Here is a 24,561-nt window from a genome sequence, read left to right as displayed (position 1 = left end):
ATAATTAAACATAATAGCAATAATAGTAATAATAATATTACAATAATAATAATTTATTTATTTGTTTTGTCACTGTTTTGTTTTTTGAACACTTCTGATATAAAATAATGTTTATTTCAGACTTTTTTATCAAATTTTACTAATTAAATTTATTTAATTGTATTTAATTGTAGTTATAAGTTTGTCTAACTAGTGTCAAACAAGAAATATTTAAGATTCATTTTTATTTTTGTAATACTTGTTTCTCTAGATTTGTGGTTTAAAAAACTATTCTTATTATTATTAATATTTATAAGAAGTATTATTAATTATAATAAATAAACATAATAGCAATAATAGTAATAATATTACAATAATAATAATTATTATTATTTATTTATTTGTTTTGTCACCGTTTAGTTTTTTGAACACTTCTGATATAAAATAATAATGTTTATTTCAGACTTTTTTATTAGTTTTTACAAATTAAATTTATTTAATTGTATTTAATTGTAGTTATAAGTTTGTCTAACTAGTGTCAAACAAAAAATATTTAAGAAAGTTTTTATTTCTGTAATACTTGTTTGTCTAGATTTGTGGTGTAAAAAGCAACAACTATACTACTTAATATAATAATTATAATACGTATTAACAATAATAATAATTGATAATACCAATAATAGTAGCAATAATAACAATTATTAATATTATTGTTATTATTATTAATATAATTTATTTTAATTCAGAAGTGTTAAAATAACAGAAGAGTGCCATGTTTTTAGACTTTTTTTATTATTATAAACCTTTACAGAACACAATGCCAATGCTTTAATTTAATAAGAATTAAGAAATCAATATTTGCTGTAATAACTATATAATTACATTTCTATCTTATTATTTTCTAATCTTGTCACTAAATGAATGACCTCATCCAAGATAATATGTATTAATAATAATATATAAAACATGAATAAAACTCTTTACATGCTTAAACCTTAATGTCTTGTTTAATAAAATAATTCAGATTCCATAAAGAGCCTCTAAAGCTGTGAATGAGTCTGAGTGAATCCTCATTAAAGTGTGTGTTTATTCACCGCCTGCTGTTTCTGATCTGATCTGCGTTTTTCACGTCCAAAGTCCAAACACTCATAGACTAAACAGACTAAACATTTGATGAAGCAAAAGCCAAAGTCTCTGCCAGGACACTGAACCAGTCCGGCTGTTTCAGTTTGGTTTCTAATCATAGACCAGTGAAACAATAACCCTTATCACACAAATAATACACGCTCACACTTTAATTTGGTGATCTACCGACAGGCATTCTTATGAGTTACATATTATTTTAACCAGTGTTGGGTAAGTTACTTCAATTTCTCAATTCATTCATTCATTCATTTTCCTTCGGCTTAGTCCCTTTATTAATCAGGGGTCATCACCGTGGAATGAACCGCCAACTATTCCAGCATATGTTTTACACAGCGGATGCCCTTCCAGCTCCAACCCATCACTGGGAAACACCCATACACACTCATTCCCACACATACACTACGGACAATTTAGCCTACTCAATTCCTCTATAGTGCATGTGTTTGGATTGTGGGGGAAACCCGGAGGAAACCCACACCAACACTGGGAGAACATGCAAACTCCACACAGAAGTGCCAACTGGCCCGTCCGAGGCTCGAACCAGCGACCTTCTTGCTCTGAGGCCACAGTGTTCACCACTAAGCCACTGTCTTGCCAAATACTTAATTACAATTTTATTTAAATGATTAATTATTACATTATTACATTAATAATAATTATTATTATTTATTAAATTTTTGTAAACTTTTATAAATCTTAATTTAATGTAATTTAATTGACTTCATACTCCCTATGAATCTCAATAGAAATGAAACGCCTTTAATTCTTTGAATTTGAAACAAATACAGTCTTTTAGCTTTATTAAAATAAATAAGACTTAAGAAAAGATAAACATTATCAAAACATTCTGAAGGTAGTTACACCGTAATTTGAAGTAGGGCTGCTCGATTATGGGAAAATCCTAATCACGATAATTTTGGTCATAATTGTAGTCACGATTATTCAAAACGATATACGGTTGAAGTCAAAATGATTCGCCCTGCTGTGAATTATTTTTTAAAATAAATATTTCCTAAATGACGTTTAACAGATTCAGGAAATTTTCACAGTATTTCCTATAATATTTTTTCTTCTGGAGAAAGTTTTATTTCGGCTGGAATAAAAGTTTAAATGATTTTAAAAACCATTTTAAGGTCAATATTATTATCCCCTGTAAGCTATATATTTTTTTGATTGTCTGCAGAACAACCAATGACTTGCCTAATTACCCTAACTTTACCCTAATTACCCTAGTTAAGCCTTTAAATGTCACTTTAAGCTGTATAGAAGTGTCTTGAAGAATATCCAGTCAATTATTATGTGCTGTCATCATGACAAAGAGAAAATAAATCAGTTATTAAACTATTATGATTAGAAATGTGTTGAAAAAAATCTTCCTTCCATTAAACAGAAATTAACAACACAGGCTCATTGTGAAAACGTAGCCCTGCGGACGTTTCTGGAGACAGCGAATTACGTAGGCGGAGGTACGTATGGCTGCATTTCATTTCTTTAAACACACGCTACCAGGCGGTGTGACGTCGTTCCTTTTTTACATGCAGAGAGGAGTTGACCACGAAGATGGGGGTTCGAGTCTGGTGAAGAGCGGTTCCAGAAAGCAGGTAAGACAAAAACAGAATCCAAAATATAAAACAAACAAGCGAATAGCAGGGTGAGGATGTGGTAAAATCTAAAAACGTGGTAAAAAAATGTATAAATAAATCAGACGAGGGCTTTTATTTGTTTGGATTGCTTTTGAAACGTGTTGGTTGGGTTTAGGGAAGCGAGTGGGCGGGTCAATCTATAAAATTGGTTGGGTTTAGGGAAGGGGGAGGGTGGGTCAGCCGATCGTTCGCTCAGTCAGTCAGAAAATCTGTCCAAAAGTGAGTCGACAGCGGCCTCTGGTGGATTTACGCGAGAACAGCAGGCGCGAATGGCTCGCGAGGGAAATTGGAGATCTCGAAAAGCGTACACGGCGACCTCTGGCGAAAACAAAAACGGCAGAAAAACGTGCCGCCGGGATGTATTTCACGGTCTCCAGAAACGTCTGTTGAGGTACGTTTTCAGAATGAGCCTGGGTTGGAAATTGATCTGTATATATTCCAGCCAGATAAAACAAAACAAGACTCTCCGGAGGGAAAATATAATAGGAAATACTGTTTCTTTGCTCGATTTAAACATCACCTGGGAAACATTTGAAAACATTTTAATTAATAATTAAAATGTAAAAAAGTAATGATTTTTTTTAAGTAACTACAGCTTTATTGTCGACCGTAGTGACAAAGTTACTTACAGTCAACAGAATGTCTTGTGCGATCAAAATAAAGTGTAACCAGAATTGAAGTGCACCACAGAGAGCCGAGCAGCTCATAAAAATACACTTCTGCGTCTGACTTCCCACAGGAGCTTTGATTATGCATAACCTGTATAATGGAGCTGCGGCGGCGGCTGTGGTTTGGAGCGCGTCTGGAGGCCGGATGGGGAACGCTGCTGTCTGGACCAGGGTCCCACTGGGGGAAAAGGGACTCGGAGGTGAGACGCAGAAAACAAGGCAGAGATTGGGGTCAACTCTCTCAGCATGCTAAACTCTCAGCCCTTCACTTTACACAGCTTCTCCTCAGGAAGTAAATTGATGATATATTACATATCCATAACACAATATGACTTTAAGATATCTGTTTTCAAGAGGAATGAAATTCAGAAGAGTACAAAACTGTTCTCCCACTTTACCACAGTCAGCGAGATCCTTATATAACCTCAAATGCTTCTCTAAATTCTTGGCAGACCAAATGCTCAGATAAATACTATAGTACATACTATATTCTTTTTAAACCTTACTATCTTACAAAGTATTATACTGTGTGTATTACTGTAGTAAAACTCTGTTGATGAATAATACTACAGTGTACTTTAACTGTAGTAAACTGATCAACTTTAATAAATACTGTAGTATACTTACATTTTTACTATGTACTTGGCTGTACACTGAATATCCTCGAGCAAGGGGCTCCCTCCTGTTTGAAGGGCGAGAGGAGAGTTTGAGCTCGGGTCGGTCTCGAGAACTCGCCTGCTTGTGAACATGCTGAGATATATCTGGCTAAGAGTTGTCTTAAGATGCCATTTTGAAGTAGTCAATTTACTTATGGTGTATGTCTTTGGATGGTAAGAGGAAATCGGGAAACCCGTGGAAAACCCACGCGAACATGGGGAGAACATACAAACTCCGCATAGAAACGCTGACCGGCTCAGAGAGGATCCGAACCAGTGGCGTTTTTGCTGTTAAGCAACAGTGCTAACCACTGGGCTGCCCTATCAGAGAAGGGGAGGAGTAGGGGTGGAAGGGGGGATTCTTCAAGACGAAGATGACTGGAGTAGAAAGCTCTGGTTATTCATAGTGTGTCAGTATTCATCTGATTGGTGCAAATATACAGAGCTGATGCAGTACCAGCCGTGTTCAATCATAAGCACGTGATTCTCTTTCAATTAGTTTATAAATAAAACAACACAATAATACGATGTATATGCCGAGTTCAGCGGCTAATCAGCCGGAATGACATGACAGCGACCAGTGAGACCTAGCTGTCTCTCAAGTGGCCACGTCCTTAATTATTCAGACTTAATATAAACGAAACGGATGAGTTATAAAGAAATTCACCCCCCCACAGTTGTCATGAAGGGTAATATTAGCTATAAACACCAAAACCTTCTTTTGTACCAGGCTGTAAACATGTTTTTATGAGCTGTAAAATTGTCCGATTTACTATTGCAGTCAGTGAACATCTGGAGTTCCTGGAGCCAGCCCCCAATGGCCAGTCGATGAATTGCAGTTTCAGTTACTTCCATATTAGCTTCACAAGGGAGAGCGGGAGGTTGCCGCTTGATTTAAACACACCATCCTTCAACTGCTTTCTGTTTCCGATTATTGGTTCAGAATATCAGCGTAAGCTTCAAGCTTTACAGTCCCCATCACAAAGCTAAACAAAAATAATTTGCTAATAACAACTAATACTGTGCTAGTAACAGTGCTAATGACAACTGGTACGTTTAAATCATGCTAATAACAACTAATTGCTTTAAATTCTGCTAATAACTAATACTAGTAATACTAGTAATGCTAGTAATGCTAGTAACAGTGCTAACAACGACTATTAACGCTAAACAGTGCTAATAACTTTTCAAAAAGTGCTAAGCTCTGTGGCGATACAGTATGTTGTTTATATGATGATGACCGATGAAAGTTATGAAAGAAAGAGAAACACTTGACGGTTTTGCGAGAAAATGGATGAAGCTGTTCTGTGTTGACATAGTGTGTGTGTGTGTGTGTGTGTGTGTGTGTGTAGGTGCTATGATGAGCACCAGCTGCTGTTTGTTTACTGAGGGCAGATTCCAGTGGACACACTCACACTTAGGCCTTAGGAGCTAATGCTAGCTACTACACACTTCTTTATATTACTCCTAAAACTATCCCTAACCAAATAAAAAAAGATTGACGTCATCAGATTTATAGTCAAATACAGTTAGGCTGACTTGTTTGCATTTCATATAGTGTCAACCATTTAAAACGGCAGTCAAATCTGCACACACAATGATAATAATAATCAATTATTCATTATCCTACGGCTTAGTCCCTTTATTCATCAGCGATCGCCACAGAGGAATGAACCGCCAACTTATCCAGCATATGTTTTACACAGCGGATGCCCTTCCAGCTGCAACCCAGTACTGGGAAACACCCATACACACTCATTCATACTCATCCACCACGGCCAATTTAGTTCATCAGTTCCCCTACAGCGCATGTGTTCGGACTGTGGGGGAAACAGGAGCACGCCCACGCCAACACGGGGAGAACATGCAAACTCCATACAGAAATGCCAACTGGCCCAGCTGGGACTCGAACAAGCAAACTTCTTGCTGTGAGGCGACAGCGCTAACCACTGAGCCACCGTGCCGCAATATTAATAATCATTTGTTTACATCTAGCGCCTTTAAAACGTAATTATCAAGGCGCTTCACAATTAAGAGACTCAAGCAATATTAGGTACAACAGTAAAAGGTGAGACCAGTCAAAGCATTCAACACACGAAAACACCCTAAATATGCAAACCTCACAAGTCTGTAAAAGTGCAAGTAAAAAATAATCAATCGCACACTGCAGGGTAAGAAAACACAAGCATAATGGTGTAATTAAAGCTCATGAGTCGAGCGCAGATTTATTAAATCATACAGTATGAGCTACACTCTTAACAACACAAACCGTGGCTTTTCTGAAATCTTCTTGAGTTGATTTGACAAAAGCTTTCACGAGCGTATTAAACGTGTTATAGGAAACATTCAGCGCTCCACGGCGGACAAGGGAAATATTGAAACTAAATGAAAATGAGTTCAACTGGAAACACTTGAAACTAAAAACTCTGTGCTCATCGATTTATTGTGATCTGTTGATTATAATCCTACACAGACATACTCTACTACATTACTCACGGTTAAAGGTAGTGTTTGAAAGTATTTATCAACCAATAGCATACTGAAGTCTTAGCTTGTTTTCTGAAATCTAATGACTCGGTTCCTGTGGATATCTATATATAAGCTTGTGTGCACCAAAAAAGTTGAGAAGATATAAACCTGATATAAACATGTAAGCTTGTAGTTCGTCACTTCCACCTAAATGGATCAGCGGTTTTATTCACGTCACGTCATACTTCAGTCTCTCATCACATCTTCTGAACAATCAAATGCAGTCTAGTGTCTGACTTGCCCCGCCCCCTTCTTCTCATTGGCTGTTCATTTGATGCGCTTGAGCTCAACCACTCTTACAGGAAAACAGATAAACAATTTTAAAATTCATTATCCACATGTAGGCAGTGATGAAACGCCCTTTTTCCTCTGATTGGCCAACCAAATCTGAGCTTGTGACGTCGCCCTCAAAATAAAAGTAAAAGTCCTATAAAAGTCACATATATGAAGTTTGGTGGCAAACTAGGCATATTATTATTATTATTATTATTATTATTATTATTATTATTGTTGTTGTTGTTATTATTGTTGTTATTTTTTATTATTATTATTATTATTATCATTATTATTATTATTATTATTATTATTATTATTATTATTATTACTATTATTATTATGGTTATTATTATTATTATTATTATTATTATTATGGTTATTATTATTATTATTATTATTATTATTATTATTATTATTATTATGGTTATTATTATTGTTATTATTATTATTATTATTATTATGGTTATTATTATTATTATTATTATTATTATTATTATTATTATTATTATTATTATTATTATTATTATTATTATTATTCATTCGTTTTCTTTTCGGCTTAGTCCCTTTATTAATCAGGGGTCGCCACAGCAGAATGAACTGCCAACTTATCCAGCATATGTTTTATGTAGCTGATGCCCTTCCAGCTGCAACCCATCACTGGGAAACATCCATACACACTCATTCACACACATACACTACGGTCAATTTAGCTTACCCAATTCCCCTATAGCGCATATATTTGGACTTGTGGGGGAAACCGGAGCACCCGAAGGACATGCAAAGGCTCAAACCAGCGATCTTTAAACCCTAAACCAGAAAAGGATTTCCAAATTTACTTTGACTTGTATTTCATTGTAGACACTATGAACACAAAATATTTCATGTTTTGTCTGGTCAACTTCATTTCATTTGTAAATATAGATCCTTTCCTGTCATTAAACGTGCAACACACTCCAAATATAGTTGTGACACGAGCAGTTTAGGGCTAGTAATCAGGTAAATTAGTTCAATAAGGATGTGATTGGAAACAGGCGACGTCAACAGGTGATTGTAGTTATGATTCGGTACAAAAACAGCATCTAAAAAAGGTCTAGTCCTTTAGGAGCAAAGATGGGCTGACGATCGCCAGTTTGCCAAAGAATGTGTGAGAAACTTATTGAAATGTTTAAAAACAATGTTCATCAAAGAAAGAGAGGAAGACATTTGGATATTTCACCTCCAAAAGTGCAAAACGTCATTAAAAGATTCAAGGAATCTGAAGGAATTTCAGTGCGTAAAGGACAAGGGTGCATGCTTAAGCTGTACAACTGTGATCTCCAACCCACGGGCGTGAAGAATTCTCAATAAGCCATTTCACCACATGGACAACCCTTTTTCAAGTAGTTACATCCACAAATGCCAGTTAAAGCTGTACTGTGTCAAAAGGAAGCCCTATGTTAACAGTGTCCAGAAGCGCTGTCGACTTCTCTGGGCTGGAATGGACCATCACACAGTGGAAACCTGTACTGTGGTCAGATAAATCTTTCTAAAGAAGCTCCGGACTAAGGAAGAAAAGGATCATCCAGACGATCATCATCTGTCATGGGATGGGGTTGTGTCAGTGCCCTTGGCACAGGTAACTTGCACTTCTGTGATGGCCCCAGTAATGCTGAAAAGTACATTGAGATTCTGCAGCACAATATGCTCCCTTCTTCTCCAGGGATGCCCATGCATATTTCAACAAGACAATGCAAAACCACATTCAGCACACATTACAAAGTCCTGGCTGCAGAGGAGAAGGATACAGGTACTTGACTGGCCTGCCAACAGTCCTGACCTGTCTCCAATAGAGAATGTGTGGTGCATTTTAAGTTGTGGTGTAAAACATGTGGACCACATAGGCTATTGAACTTGCAAAATAGAGCAGACTTTTCATACAGTGCACTATCGGTACAATACGGTACAGAGAGCTGGAAACAAACAAAGATCACAAGCATAAATAATACAAGAACAGACCAACAAACGCCCATTCCCAGGCAAAGAACCAATTAATCAAGTGCAAAAATATTCATGGCAGAAGCGTGGCTCGTAACTTTCAAACGTGATCTCTCTTGTTTTTTATACAACTTTGCCAGCACTGATTGCTGCCTGTGCAGAGATGTAATACATACTCAATATTAGTCATGAAATAAAACTGTCATCATAAGTATATCATTGCTAATTCACAACGATTGCATTTTAAAAGCTAACAGATTGGCATCTCTTTCTTCTAGTTTTGCATAATCACACACACAGGCAATTTCACGCAGTTGGCACATGAACGCTGAGATATGAGTGTCTGATATTGTTTTATTTGAAACACCAGGGACATTTTCTGTGAAATCTTAACAAAACCAACGCATTAATCAAAGCCCAAGTCGAGGATTCGGGTTGGCAGATAAAAACAGCATCTTATTTTAAAAATCAAAGTATTATATATTTATATTGTTGTTGAGCAAAACTGCTGAAAGTGGATCCATATGAAGAGTTCCTGAAGGGCTCAGATCTGGTAACCCTAAACCATTAGCAAAGGCATTCCTTCCTTGAGCTTTTAACCTCCAGCATGACTAAAACCCTGAATTTGAGGAGGAAAAAGAAAACAGTCGCCGCCCAGGGGGATTGTGGGTAGAAAACATCTATAAGTGCTTCATTGTTCTGGTTAGGAATTTAAATTTATCATCCGCCTTGTAAGTCGGTGTTGTTTTTTTGGTCTTTATGGTAATGGACGCTCTACATTTAAAGCTGTTGGCCAGCAAATGTCCCTGCATTTTTCGCAGGGCTGGCAGCAGGAAAAGGTAGATTGTGTTTCTTTGTATATTTCTGCAGCAAAAGCTTGATTATTCTTCCACATGGCAGAAAGAGAAAGAGCCGCTCTGTTCTAATGGCGCAGGAAACGCCAAATCTCAAGCAGCTTGGTTAATCACTCAAACCTCAGACATACAGAAGTGAACGTCAACAGAAAACTGACAGCCGATATAGCGCAGTCTGCTGAAGACCCATTACTGAAATAAAGCCTTTTGGCAGCAGCTGTTGCAAACAAAAGAGTCAAGCATTTGATATTCAGTCTGAAATGACCAAAATAATAACTATAATAATGTGTGGTTTCTTACAGATATGATGTTTAAAATGACTTTTAGTTATAGTCAGATTAATTACATTTATACAACAGTTCTGTCTGAATCTGATTGGCTGATAGCCGTGAGATATTGAAGTTATATCAGCGCTCGTACAGCCTCTTCACCCTTGTGTATTACTCCACCCACACAGAGTGGCAAGCAGAGGACTACAGTTTGCAAATATTGCAGCTGTTGGACAACATAATGTACTTTTGAGGCTTATTTTAGTTGTAAATGTAGTTGTAGATTGCAACTATGCAGTTTAGAGATTCTGCGATTCTGCGAGTCCGCAGCCTGTCATGCTAAGCAGAGCAAACACAGTTGACGTTTCGCCACAAGATGGCGACAGAGGCCGCATAATAAGTCCTGAGGAGGAAAAACTCAATGTAAATTCCAAACTACAGCTGAACAAATCATTATAAATCAGGTTAGTGACTGTCAAAGTCAATCTCTCTCATTTGTATGTTGTAGTGCTGTATTTATCAGTCTCATGTTCTCCACTCCTCCATGACCACCACAGTAGCTGCTCAGGATACGGCCTGGTCCAGGAAATGGAAACCTTGGGATCATCTCGTCGTTGGTCTTGGATCGAATCAGTGACTCTGCATAGTCTGAGGGCCTCGGGAAGAGTATCCACAGGTGGAAATGGAGAATAAAGAAAATAATAGTATTTATACCATAGTAATCTGCTTGTGTTTGCTTTGCTGTGGCTTTTCTGGGTTAATTCTAGTGATATCCCGGTTGCAACAGAGAAATACAGGGAAATCTCTGTAGACTGATGGCATTTCATGCTGTTCAGCCTTATAATCTTGAAATGTGAGCAAAATCAGCTGTTTTGTCATCACTTTAGGCATTACGCTAGAGAATCATTCAAACACTCGATCTAAAGTGACGATGAGGATTGTTCTGACGTCAGCTGCAGATGTGAATGAATGGCGGAAGAAAGTAGTTCCTCTTACAAAAGTTTTTTTGAGACTCTGTTTGTTTTATATACACGATTATGCCGTCAAACTTTTGTATAAACACAATATCACACTCATATCGTCACAGGCGTAACACTAAGAGCCAACGCAGGCCTCCCACCAGTGCCAATATACAGCCGCCGCACTGCTATGAGTGTGATATTATTCATTTATTGCATGAATTAAAAGTGCATTTCATTTACCCTGACTTTTTTATTTTTAGGAAGTAAAATGTTTGCAAAATAGAATGTTTCTAAGTGTCTACAACAAAGAAAAATGTTTTAAAATGTAAAATGTTTGATATTTTGAATGTTTTGAGAACCAAATGTCAAATAACTCACTAATAACAGTTGCAGAAAGTTCATATTTTTGTACAATAAAAATGTATGTATATATATGAGCAATATCACACGAGTAGCAGTGCAATATGGCTGTATATCAGCACTGGTGGGAGGCGTGCGTTGGCTTGAGACCGCAGGCAGAGTGCCTTAGTGTCCCACCAGTGACGATTTACAGCCATATGGCACTGCTACGAGTGTGATATTGGGTTTCTACAACAGTTCGACGGCATAATCGAAAACAAAATCAAACACAGAGAGTCTCTAAACCCTTTTGTAAGAGGAACTACTTTCTTCCGCCATTGCTTCACATATGCAGCTGACGTCAAAACACTTTAGAGCTAGTATCTGAATGATTCTCTAGCGTAATGTCTAAAGTGATGACAAAACAGGTGATTTTGCTCACGTTTTAAGATTATAAGGCTGAACAGCATGAAATGCCATCAGTCTACATATAAATAAGCTGCATAGCTGCAATCTATACAACTACATTCTCCCCTGAAATAGCCTCGAAAGTACATTATGTTGTCCAACAGCTGCAATATCTGTCAAACTGTAGTGAGTTTACTGATCTGCTGTCACTATATGTGGGTGTAGTAATACAGAAGGGTGAGGAGGCTGTAGAGTTCTGTTATTGCAGAATATTGCATGGCTATCAGCCAATCAGATTCGAGAACCAGACAGAACTGTTGTATAAATATATATGCACACATATGAGCTCATATGACATATTTCTGTGTGCGCACATACACTGTAAAAGGCGATTAGTTAACTGTATTTAAATAAGTGAGTATAATTGCAAAAATGTAAGTTAAGTCAACTTAACGGTTCAAAGTTGCAATGGGTTTACATTATTTTTAAGTACTCAACTGGTTGCTTTTAAGGTAATTGGTTTACTCGCTTTAAGTAACTAATCGCTTTGTTACCGTGTATGAGCTCATATGACACACTGTAAAACCCAACCTTCAACTTTATCAAATGAAATGAGTGTAGTTAACTCAAAATGTACTGAAAGTTAATTCTACTCATTTGAAGAGAGTTTTGAACTCAGTGTTGAAGGTAATGAGTTAATTAAATACCTCATTACTTCAACTTAAATGGAGTTAGTTCACAGTACTCATATAGATTCGTTTTTTGAACTTAAATGGTTTGTAGTAATCGATTTCCTCAAACGGTTTGAGTTGGCTTAACTTATTTGGTGTTTACAGTACTCAGTTGATTTGAGTTCTGTTCATTTATTGGGGTTTACTGTGCTCAAATTGCCTTATATATAGAAATTTCTAGTCATCTCAACTTGCATTAATCAAACTGACTGAAAATATTAAGTTAAAGTAAAACCTTTGTTGAAACCTGATTAAAATGACCAGTTAAAGAAACAAAAAATGTGTTGTCAAGCCTTTGTAATCATTTTTTTACACACACACACACACACGCACGCACGCACGCACGCACGCACGCACGCACGCACACACGCAGCGATTGGGTTTGTCTATATTTACCTATTTTAGGTTGAAAAAAAATCACTTAATGTTTTTTTTACTAATTTAATTAAATTTTTTGTATGATTCTGTGCCGTACTTTATTAAGTTTTCAGCAGAATCACAGCAGAGATTTTAAAGCCTAATTAACATTATTGATTTTATCTGATTCTAGTTTTCTTTGTCAAATGACCCCATCAAATATTTTTCTTCAATGCTTGTTGGTCAAAATTATATGCACCTCTCCATTCAATGGGGAAAAAAAGGTTAGAGAGCATTTCCCCCTACAGAATCTCTCCAAATCTGTCAAAATCTGGTAAAACACATTTTAAAATAACCTTTTGTAAGTCCCAAAACGATCAAAGAACTTCTATGAACCCACACTAAAGCAAAAATAGCTGATGTTTAATCTCTGAAGAAACATATTACAACTATTAAGAGTAAATGAACCTCAAAACCACCAAATACTTTCAGATGGGAAACATTTAGAGCTCCGTCTTTAAAGAAAAACTCACAAATTGACAATCCAACGTGGACTGAAGTCTGTCCAGAACGTCTAAACATTCAGATAGTCATTTTTCAGTCTGCTTAGCCTGGAGCCGTGACTCCTCACGATCAGAGAGATGAGCTCGTGTTTATCCTTGAGTCCGGATGAGATGTCCAGCGTCTCCTGCAGCGTTTCCCTCACATCATACACAGGCTTGATGAAGTTACTGCTGAACTCGCTCTCCTCTCTCTGCTCCGTCTCCTGGCTCAGCTTGAATTTGCTCTCCAGCTCCAGCAGAGATTTCTCCACGTTTGTGAAAGCCTCGCCGATCTGCTCGATCTCTCGTTTCAGATATTTCCCGTAGCTGTCCTCTCCGTCCAGATCAAACGAGATGCTCTTTCCGAGAGTCTCCAAAACGCGCGCCGCGTCTTCAATCTGCTGTTTTACTATGATGAAATCCTCTCTAATAACCGTGTCCTGGTCCTCCTCCAGGGGACACGGTCTGCGGTCGATCCATTTGAAGAGCATCTGACACTTCTCGGGGTCTTCAGTCTCCTCATAATCGCCGTCCGGGACGAAGAAGTGGTGAAAAGTCCCATTGGACATTTCGGGGAGCAAAGGTCCCTCGTAGACCGCGCCACAAAGAGGCAGTAAAAACAGGCAGAGGGCAAAAGGTAACATGATAGATCGCTTCTGTCCACGGCGGATGTCTGACCGGCCTGACACAGGCGATGTCCACATCTGGAGCGCTTCATAGGAGTTTGCGCACTAGAGGAGACCCACAGGGCTGTAATCTGAGTCCACTGCGCTTTTGCACGCTCTCAAATTACCGCTGCGCGCCCCCGTGTTTATGAGCGCAGCAATATTAAATATAGAAATTGCTTTGTTTTTGCATACTTTAATTTATTTGTATTACTTTATGTAAATATAGACAGTTTAAGCCAAAAAAAAAAGTGTTAGCCCTACTGTGAAATTTGAATTATAAACAGATAAATAATGTATTAATAATAATAATTCCGGTGCACTTTTACACACTCTTGTGTGCACACACTTTTGCACACACAAATTACTGCTGCATGCCCTCGCATTTACGAGTGCAGCAATAATGAGACCACAATATTTTTAGCGTATGTTTATTTGCATACCTTCATTTATGTACATTACTTTATATATATATATACACTGTAAACCCCACTGTTGTCATTACTAAAGAATTTAAGTTAATATAACAGAGGAACTAGCTGAACCCATCTGACGAAAGAGAAAGTTCAATTAGTACGAAGATATTTTAATGCTTATATACATTTTTCTTAATTGATATGCACACCGTGGTGGCACAGTGGGTAGCGCTGTCGCCTCACAGCAAGAAGGTCGCTGGTTTGAGTCCCCGCCTCGTAAAAATCAGACGTTATGAAACACCAACATGGTTTGGCTACATATCAACTTCGATATAAACAGCCCTGGGAGTGAGCAGGTAAAGAATATAAAAGTTGAAACATTCGGAAGTTTAGTCTATTAGCCATTTCAAGTTATCTCTACTTAAACATTTAAGTTAATTCAATGAAGAGACCACATTTTGTCAACTCAATTAATTGAGTTGTCGATTACGTGAACTGACATCGCTAAATTAGCTTCCACTTTGATTAGGGTGCACTTTATATGAAGTGTGCTTGACTACTGTACTTACATCAAGAGATTAATACAATGTACTCATAAATGTACTGCAGAACTCTTCTGTTGCTCTTGAGGTGGGGTATGGGTAAAGTTAGGAACAGATTTAGTGTTCTGGGTAGTTTTAAGGTGTAAGGTATGATCTACAATATAATTATTAATGTAATTACAGAAATTAATTACAGATGTAGTTACATGCAGGTATTTAATCAAGCATAAATACAGTGTATAAACGTGTATTAATTTCAGTGCAAGTGCATATTAGTTAAGGCCACTTAATATAAAGTGGGACCAATGATTCAGTTATTACCCAAACAATACATGTGTGTGGATGTAATCTACAGTATGGACTTCATTCTTTGTGGGATGGTAAATGATTAAAGGGATAACACGTGACAGAACACTAATGATGAGTAAATAAGTGCGATGCTCCTCAATGCAAATGACTGGAATCTGTTTTCCATGTTTTTTTAACCAGCGTTTGGTGTTGTTCAGCATTATTTACTGTTCTTTCTGCTGTCCGTAAGCACTCTGTCAGCACTGCGTGTACCAGGATAAATTACACAAGAGTTTCACGGTTGATGAAATATTACAAACAGCATTAAAGCACGTCACTGGTTAATGAAGAAGAAAGAGCAGTAATGAACTACATGCTAAACTTAGCTCAAGTAAAATATACTGCATAGTTGACAGACAACAATACTGCTCTAATAATTATTAAATAACTAAATATTTAAATGATTAAAACATAATCAATATAAGATATCAGATAGACAGCCAGATCCAAGGATGGATAGATGGACACATAGACGGATGGACAGATGGATCAATAGGTGGACTAATGTATATGGCTGTATAGTTGACTGGATATATAGATAGATGGATGGAAAGTTTAAAGGATGGTTGGATATACAGATGGATGGATCTATAGATTGATGGATATAACAGTATATGGATGAATGGATAGATAAACAAATGGATAGATATTGATATATGCGGATGGATAGACTGATAGATCGATTGATGGACTGGATAGATATATGGTCTGATGGATAAACGGATGGACTGATGAATAGATGGGCAGATATAGATGGATATATAAATAGATATATGGATGGATATATAAATGGATGGACAGGTAAAAGGATGGATGGATATACAGATGGACAGATATACAGATGGATGGATGGCTAGATTGACAGATATACAGATGAATAGGTGGATGGATGGATGGATGGATGGATATATAGATGTATGGGTAGATAGATGGACAAATGGATAGATGGATATATAGATGATGGATAGACAAAAGAATGGATAGCTGGATATACAGATGAATGGAAATATGGATGGATGGGTATATAGATGGATGAATATATAGATGGATGAATATATGCATGGATGGATGGATAGAGAGATGGACACATACAGATAGATGGATGGATGAAAAAATGGATAAAAGGATGGACAGATATATGGCTGGATGGATAGATAGACTGACAGATGTACAGATAAATGGATATATATGGATGGATGGATGGATATATAGATGATAGATAGACAAAAGGATGGATAGTTGGATATATAGATGAACAGAAATATGGATGGATGGATGCTGGATAGAGATGGACACATACAGATGGACGGATGGATAGATAAAAGGATGGATGAATATGCAGATGGACAGGTATATACGGATGGATGGATGGACAGATATACAAATGGATGGATATATATAGATGGATGGATGGATGGATAAATAGATGGGTGGATAGATACAGTAGATGACAGATGGATGGATGGATGGATAGATATACAGATGGGTGGACAGATAGATGGATGGATGGATAGACAGATAAAAAGGATGGATGGATATTAAAAGGATGGATGGATATGCAGATATACAACTGGATGGATATATATCAATAGACAGATGGATGGATGGATAAAAGGATGGATAGATAGACTGACAGATGTACAGATAAATGGATATATATAGATGGATGGATGGATGGATGGATGAATATATAGATGGGTGAGTAGATAGATGGACAGATGGATGGATATATAGATGATGGATAGACAAAAAGATGGATCGTTAGGTATACAGATGAACATAAATATGGACGGATGGATAGAGATGGACGCATACAGATGGACGGATGGATAGATAGTTAGATAAAAGGATGGATGGATATGCAGATGGATGGATATATATCAATATATCAGATGGGTGGATAGATAGATGGATGGATGGATGGATATATAGATGATGGATAGACAAAAGAATGGAAAGTTAGATAAACAGATGAACAGAAATATGGATGGATGGATAGAGATGGACACATCCAGATGGACGGATGGATAGATAGATAAAAAGATGGATGGATATGCAGATGGATGGATATATATCAATATATCAGATGGGTGGATAGATAGATGGATGGATGGATGGATATATAGATGATGGATAGACAAAAGAATGGAAAGTTAGATAAACAGATGAACAGAAATATGGATGGATGGATAGAGATGGACACATCCAGATGGACGGATGGATAGATAGATAAAAGGATGGATGGATATGCAGATGGATGGATATATATCGATGGACAGATGGATGGATGGATATACAGATGGGTGGATAGATAGATGGATGGATGGATAGATAGATAAAAGGATGGATGGATATGCAGATATACAACTGGATGGATATATATCAATGGACAGATGGATGGATAAATAGATGGATAAAAGGATGGACAGATATACAGCTGGATGGATGGATAGACTGACAGAAATGCAGATAAAGTGATATATATAGATGGATGGAGAGATGAACGGATGGATGGATAGATATATAGATGGGTGGGTAGATAGATGGACAGATGGATGGATAGATATATAGATGATGGATAGACAAAAGAATGGATAGTTAGATATACAGATGAACGGAAATATGGATGGATGGATGGGTAGAGATGGACGCATACAGATGGATGGATGGATGGATATGCAGATGGACAGGTATATACGGATGGATAGACAGACAAATATACAAATGCATGGATATATATCGATGGAAGGATGGATGGATATATAGATGGGTGGGTAGATAGATGGACAGATGGATGGATGGATATATAGATGATGGATAGACAAAAGCATGGACAGTTGGATATACAGATGAACGGAAATATGGATGGTTGGGTATATAGATGAATGGATCGAGAGATGGACACATACAGATGGATTGATAAAAGGATGGATGGATATACAGATAGACAGATATACAGATGGATAGACGGATGGACAGATATAAAGATGGATATATTGATGGATTGATAGATAAAGGATGGATAGTTGGATATACAAATCAATAGAAATATGGATGGATAGATGGACTGTTATAAAGATGGATGGATGGATGGATGGACAGATATACAAATGGACAGACAGATAAATAGATGACTGAGTGGAAATGCGTGAGCAGAAAGATGAGTAAAGTCTAATCTGTTTTCACTGTTAAGCATTTTTAGCCGCTTTAAACCTCAATGATTAACAGGAGTGTGATCTTTCTGGACCACAGATCCTGCAGCTCACATCGGATCCGCTTCTGAGCCAACATGGAGACCGTGGGCAGGTTCCAGGCCGGGGATTATGTGGTGTTTGCGTGTCTGTTCGTGGTCTCCTCCGGCATCGGCGTCTTCTTCGCCATCAAGGAGAGAAATAAAGCCCCGTCCAAGGAGTTTCTGGTCGGGGGCCGTCAGATGTCCTGCGGGCCCGTGGCTCTGTCGCTCACCGCCAGCTTCATGTCTGCTGTGACCGTGATCGGGGCCCCTGCAGATGTCTATAGATTTGGGGCCTCGTATGTCATCTTCGGGGTCGCCTACACGTTCGTGGTGTTTTTCACAGCTGAGCTCTTCTTGCCCGTGTTTTACAGGTCAGGAATCACCAGCACTTATGAGGTATGATGTCAGTTTTTGGGTGCTTTATGTTCAAATCTCTCATTTAAATAAACATTATCTATAGCAGTGTTTCCCAACCATGTTCCTGGAGGCACACCAACAGTTCACGTTTTGGATGTCTCCCTCATCTGACCCATTAACTTCAGGTTTTGGAGTCTCCTCCAATGTTCTGCTGAGTTGTTTCAGGTGTGTTTGATTAGGGAGAGAATGAAAACGTGTACTGTTGGTGTGCCTTCAGGAACAGGGTTGGGAAACTCTGATCTATAGGATGCTTTACAATATTACATTTGTGCATATACACTACCGGTCAAAAGTTTGGGGGCAGTGGGATTGTTAAATGTTTTAAAATAAGCTTGTCCTGCTCATTTATTTCATCAGAAATACAGTACAGATTGTAAAATTGTGAGATGTTATTGCACTGTAAAATAACTGTCCAAAATCGTTTACTCCAGTGATTTTAAAGATGAATTTCTATGTGGAGTTTGCATGTTCTCCCCATGTTCACGTGGGTTTCCTCCGGGTGCTCCGGTTTCCCCCACAGTTCCAAACACCTGCGCTATAGGTGAATTGGATAAGCTAAATTGTCCGTAGTGTGTATGTAATGTGTGTGAATGTATCCCAGCTGCGTAGAACATATGCTGGATAAATTGGCAGTTCATTCCGCCGTGGCGACCCCAGATTAATAAAGGGACTAAGCCGAAAAGAAAATGAATGAATTATTAATATTATTATTATTATTAATGGTAATAGTAATAAAAGCAAACATTATTGGAACTACATACAATGTAATAAATAGCAAGTAATAAATAAATATTTAATAAATTAAGTATTTAATAATTGACATTTTTTTACATTTAATAAATGCCGCCTTGATGAAATGAACAGAATAATTTTCTTTAAATTATTAAATAAAATTAATCATTAAAAACAAAAAACTGACCCCAAACCTTTGTTTACCCTCAGGAGTAAAGGTACTCGAGCTGTCACCTTTTTATAAGGTACACATGTTTACTTAAAGGGTCCACATTGGTACCTTAGAAGTATACATTAGTACCTAAAAAATTAAAGAGGGACACTTTTGTACTTTTTAGGTACTAATACAGGTGAAGTCAGAATTATTAGCCCCCCTTTGAATTATGTTTTCTTTTATAAATATTTCCCAAATGATGTTGAACAGATTCAGGAAATTTTCACAGTATGTCTAATAATATTTTTTCTTCTGGAGAAAGTCTTATTTGTTTTATTTCGGCTAGAATAAAGCAGTTTTTAATTTTTTAAACACCATTTTAAGGTCAAAATTATTAGCCTCTTTAAGCTATATTTTTCAATAGTCTACAGAACAAACCATCATTATACAATAACTTGCCTAATTACCGTAACCTGCCTAGTTACCCTAATTAACCTAGTTAAGCATTTAAATGTCACTTTAAGCTGTATAGAAGTGTCTTGAAGAATATCTAGTCTAATATTATTTACTGTCATCATGACAAATATAAAATAAATCAGTTATTAGAGATGAGTTATTAAAACTATTATGATTAGAAATGTGTTGAAGAAAATCGTCTCTCTGTTAAACAGAAATTGGGGAAAAAATAAACAGGGGGGCTAATAATTCTGACTTCAACTGTATGTAGTTTTCCAATATTTTGCATGAATTTAATTGCATTATCTTTGTATTTCTAAAGATATTCGGCGACTAAAATATTATTTTAATAAATATATCTGTTTAATAAATCTGTTTTGTTCAAATGCACCAAAATATATGACCAATAATCAGTGAGAAATGCATATGAATATTAATTTTCAAAAACTCACTTATGTTGAGCACTGTACATACAGTTTATTACTAGAAATATTAATTCTGATAACTTCTTAATTTGTTTCGGCATACCTTAAAGCAGGGGTCACCAAACTTGGTCCTGGAGGGCTGGTGTCTTGCAGATTTTAGCTCCAACCCTAATCAAACACACCTGAACAAGCTAATCAAGGTCTTACTAGTTATACTTGAAACATCCAGGCAGGTGTGTTGAGGCAAGTTGGAGCTAAACCCTGCAGCGACACCGGCCCTCCAGCCTTAAATTAATATGCATCACCTTGTACAGTAGGTACACAGATAACACTTTCCTCATGGGAACCTAAAAAATGTCCTCACAAGGTAAAACAAAACACTGGTATTGCTATACATGTGGGGACATTCTTCCAAGACCACACACACATAAGCAACATTATTATCTGTAATGTGATTTTTGTTCCCTAAGTGATATTTAATAGGGCAAGGGAGATTTTCCACAGTATTACCTATAATATTTTTTCTTATGCAAGTCTTATTTCTTTTACATTCAAATATATTTATATTTGTATTACCCCCTTTTCTCTATTGTTTACACCAGGGGTCACCAATCACGGTCCTGGAGGGCCGATGTCTCTGCAGGGTTTAGCTCCAGCTTGCCTCAACACAACTGCCTGGATGTTTCAAGTATACCTAGTAAGACCTTGATTAGCTTGTTCAGGTGTGTTTGATTAGGGTTGGAGCTAAAATCTGCAGGACACCGGCCCTCCAGGAACAAGTTTGGTGACCCCTGGTTTACACTGTTATGCAATGACTCGTGTAATTACCCTAATGTACCTAGTTTAGCCTTTAAATGTCACTTTAAGTGGAATAAAGTGACATTTAAAGTCAAATACAATTGAAGTGTCATGCAGGATTTTTGTTAACATGTAGCGTCTCTGTTGTGTTCGGATTTTCTTTTCCTCACAGTATTTGGAGTTGCGTTTCTGCAGGCTTGTTCGTGTTGCAGCCACTCTAATTTACATCATTCAGACGGTGAGTGTGTTTAATCCTTCAAGCACTCAGAATAACACACTGTGTTGTGATGCTGATGTGTGTTTTGATCTCCTCAGATTCTCTACACTGGTGTGGTGGTTTATGCTCCTGCTTTAGCTCTCAATCAAGGTCAGTCTGTGATCATCACAGGGATATTGTGGAGTGAAAGTATTGTGCACTTTAAAGCTGGGCGATTCATTTAAAGGTGACCCATATTGCCCCTTTTAACAAGATGTAAAATAAGTCTCAGGTGTCTCTAGAGTGTGTGTTTCACTCAAGTTTCAGCTCAAAATTCCACGCTAATAATGTTTTATAACTCTCTGAAACGGACCCCTTTTAGGCTTTGATCCTAATAGTGGTGTTTCGGTGACTGTCGCTTTAAATGCAAATGAGATTGTGCTCTTTTTAAAAGAGGCAGAGCTACAAATGCCCGTGTGTCAGCATAGTGGCTGATAACTTTCAAAATGAAGTTTATTTACAAACTAATTTGGAGAGGATCATGTGCTTATGATTGCTTGCAGCCGGCCCTGCATTATTCAATTTATGATTCACCAATCAGACGATTCCTCAGCCACTATAAATACCCTCAGTTTCGTATAGCAGCCATCTTCATTTTGAAGAATCCCCCCTTCCACCCCTACTCCTCCTCCTTTCCTAGATGGGTGGCACGGTGGCCTAGTGGTTAGCACTGTTGCCTAACAGCAAGAACGTCACTGGTTCTAGTCCTTACCAAGCCAGCGGATGTTTCTGTGCAGAGTTTACACGTTCTCCCCATGCCCACATGAGTTTCCCCCGGGTTCCTGGTTTTCTCCCACCATCCAAAAACATGCAGCTTAATTGGCTAATCCAAAGCAGCACCATAGACATGCTCCGAGTAAGTAGTTATCTCAATAGAGCAATCTCTATCTGTTCATCAGACACTACAGCAGGGGAGTTCTCGAGAGTACCTGTGCTCAAACTCCCCTCTCGCCTTGCAAACTGGAGGGAGCCCCGGACTCGAGGATCTTATGAGCTCAGGGCTCTCTCCCGGGACAGCATGCCAAACAAGCTTTATAATCAATCATCAGCTAAGTGTGAACTCTTGAAACTCTAATGGCTGCTTCTCACTCAAGGCTGTTTATGCTAACGAGGGAGAGATGGTCTCTAGTGGGCGGGGTTTTCCTCCTTTGTTTAGCTGTATTTTAGAGAATCGGTATGTCATTATAAAAACCGCAGCTTAAAAATTCAATCATTAATGACTTCATGAGAGGGAGACGGTCAACAACACTCTTCATGTTAACCATTAATGTTCATAATTAGCATGCTAGGCTAATGAGTCAATGAAAAAAGATAGTTAACGCTTATTTATGTAGTTTAGACTCGCACATGAAGGAAAATACAACCAATTAATAACAAATTAGCTAATGATTTTAGCATATTAACATGGAAAACAATGCTTTTTCCAACTTTCTTCATTCTGTTTGGTGTATAAGCTGTTTTCTTCATATTTCTGTGTGTTTTTCCTCCATCAGTGACAGGATTTGATCTTTGGGGATCTATATTTGCCACCGGCATTGTCTGCACTTTTTACTGCACACTGGTGAGTGATGAATGAAGATTCATACATGTATTTATTACAGTTTATCTACATTTATTGTTGAGTCCTAAATGGTTGGCTGTTAAATGTACAGCTCATTAGCATTAATTATTAAATTATAATTATTATTATCTCTTCAGATATGAAGAGTCCCCATAAAACGTGTGTGTGTGTGTGTGTGTGTGTGTTTAGGGTGGGCTGAAGGCTGTGGTGTGGACCGATGCCTTCCAGATGGTGGTGATGGTGGTGGGCTTCCTCACTGTGCTGATCCAGGGTTCGAGTCGAGCTGGAGGAATCGAGAATGTCTGGAGCACCGCTCACACTGGAGGACGATTGCAGGTCTTTGAGTATGTTCAGGAAATGCAGACACACACACACACACACGCACACACGCGCACACACACACTGAAATCATGTTTTACAGCAACATGTCCCTGAATAATGAAAGATTACTGACTGCTCTGATGTACTATGAATTGAACTATATAGTTTCTATAGATACAACAAACAGTGATTCATATATATATGGCAACGCAGTGGTGCAGTAGGTAGTGCTGTCGCCTCACAGCAAGAAGGTCGCTGGTTTGAGCCTCACCTGGATCAGTTGGCGTTTCTGTGTGGAGTTTGCATGTTCTCCCCGTGTTGGCGTGGGGTTCCTCCGGGTGCTCCGGTTTCCCCCACAGTCCAAAGACATGTGGTATAGGAGAATTGGGTAGGCTAAATTGTCCATAGTGAATGTATGAGTGTGAATGAGTGTGTATGGGTTTCACAGTAATGGGTTGTTGCTGGAAGGGCATCCGCTGTGTAAAACATATGCTGGAAAAGTTGGCGGTTCATTCTGCTGTGGCGACCCCAGATTAATAAAGGGACTAAGCCGAAAATAAAATAAATGAATGAATGAATGAATAATATATATATATACTGTAAATATATATTATTTTCCATTCTCTATGATCAACAGTACTGTAAAACTTTGCAATGTTGTGATTCTCCTCATAGACATTTGGTTTGGTCCATGACTTTTAATAGATAGAAAATTAAGGGAAGTTTCATAAACTAGTTTCGAGAGGAACACGTGATATGATCAACTTCAGCTGATCCTCATCACTAATCATCAGCTAGCCTATCAGAGCACTCCAAAACTACTATATATATTCTAGCTAAACTTCATTCCCTATCTCTGTTTTCGAAACCCCCCCTCCCAACCCCCCTATCCTTCCATTATC

General features: G+C 37.7%; 2 protein-coding genes across 2 annotated transcripts in view; one reads left to right on the top strand and one right to left on the bottom strand.

The window, feature by feature from the left end:
* Positions 1-24,561, top strand: part of slc5a12 (solute carrier family 5 member 12) — a 38,827-nt gene that overhangs the window by 981 nt on the left and 13,285 nt on the right. The window contains exons 2-9 of the mRNA XM_056451555.1: positions 2,516-2,591; positions 2,667-2,726; positions 3,508-3,636; positions 18,557-18,935; positions 21,694-21,759; positions 21,837-21,888; positions 23,271-23,338; positions 23,528-23,682. Of these exons, the coding sequence (XP_056307530.1) occupies positions 18,594-18,935; positions 21,694-21,759; positions 21,837-21,888; positions 23,271-23,338; positions 23,528-23,682 (683 nt within the window). The 5' untranslated portion in view covers positions 2,516-2,591; positions 2,667-2,726; positions 3,508-3,636; positions 18,557-18,593. The remainder of the gene's footprint in view (positions 1-2,515; positions 2,592-2,666; positions 2,727-3,507; positions 3,637-18,556; positions 18,936-21,693; positions 21,760-21,836; positions 21,889-23,270; positions 23,339-23,527; positions 23,683-24,561) is intronic.
* Positions 13,194-14,065, bottom strand: fibina (fin bud initiation factor a). Its single transcript, XM_056451556.1, has one exon. The coding sequence runs from the start codon at positions 14,035-14,037 to the stop codon at positions 13,366-13,368; it is 672 nt and encodes a 223-aa protein (XP_056307531.1). The 5' UTR covers positions 14,038-14,065; the 3' UTR covers positions 13,194-13,365.

Source organism: Danio aesculapii, chromosome 25 (assembly GCF_903798145.1).
Source record: "Danio aesculapii chromosome 25, fDanAes4.1, whole genome shotgun sequence".
Classification (NCBI taxonomy): Eukaryota; Metazoa; Chordata; class Actinopteri; order Cypriniformes; family Danionidae; genus Danio; species Danio aesculapii.
This window is presented reverse-complemented; position numbering and strand designations above follow the sequence as displayed.

Bases quoted from the DNA above. Each gene is read 5' to 3' on its own strand.
- fibina (XM_056451556.1), bottom strand. From the start codon at position 14,037: ATGTGGACATCGCCTGTGTCAGGCCGGTCAGACATCCGCCGTGGACAG.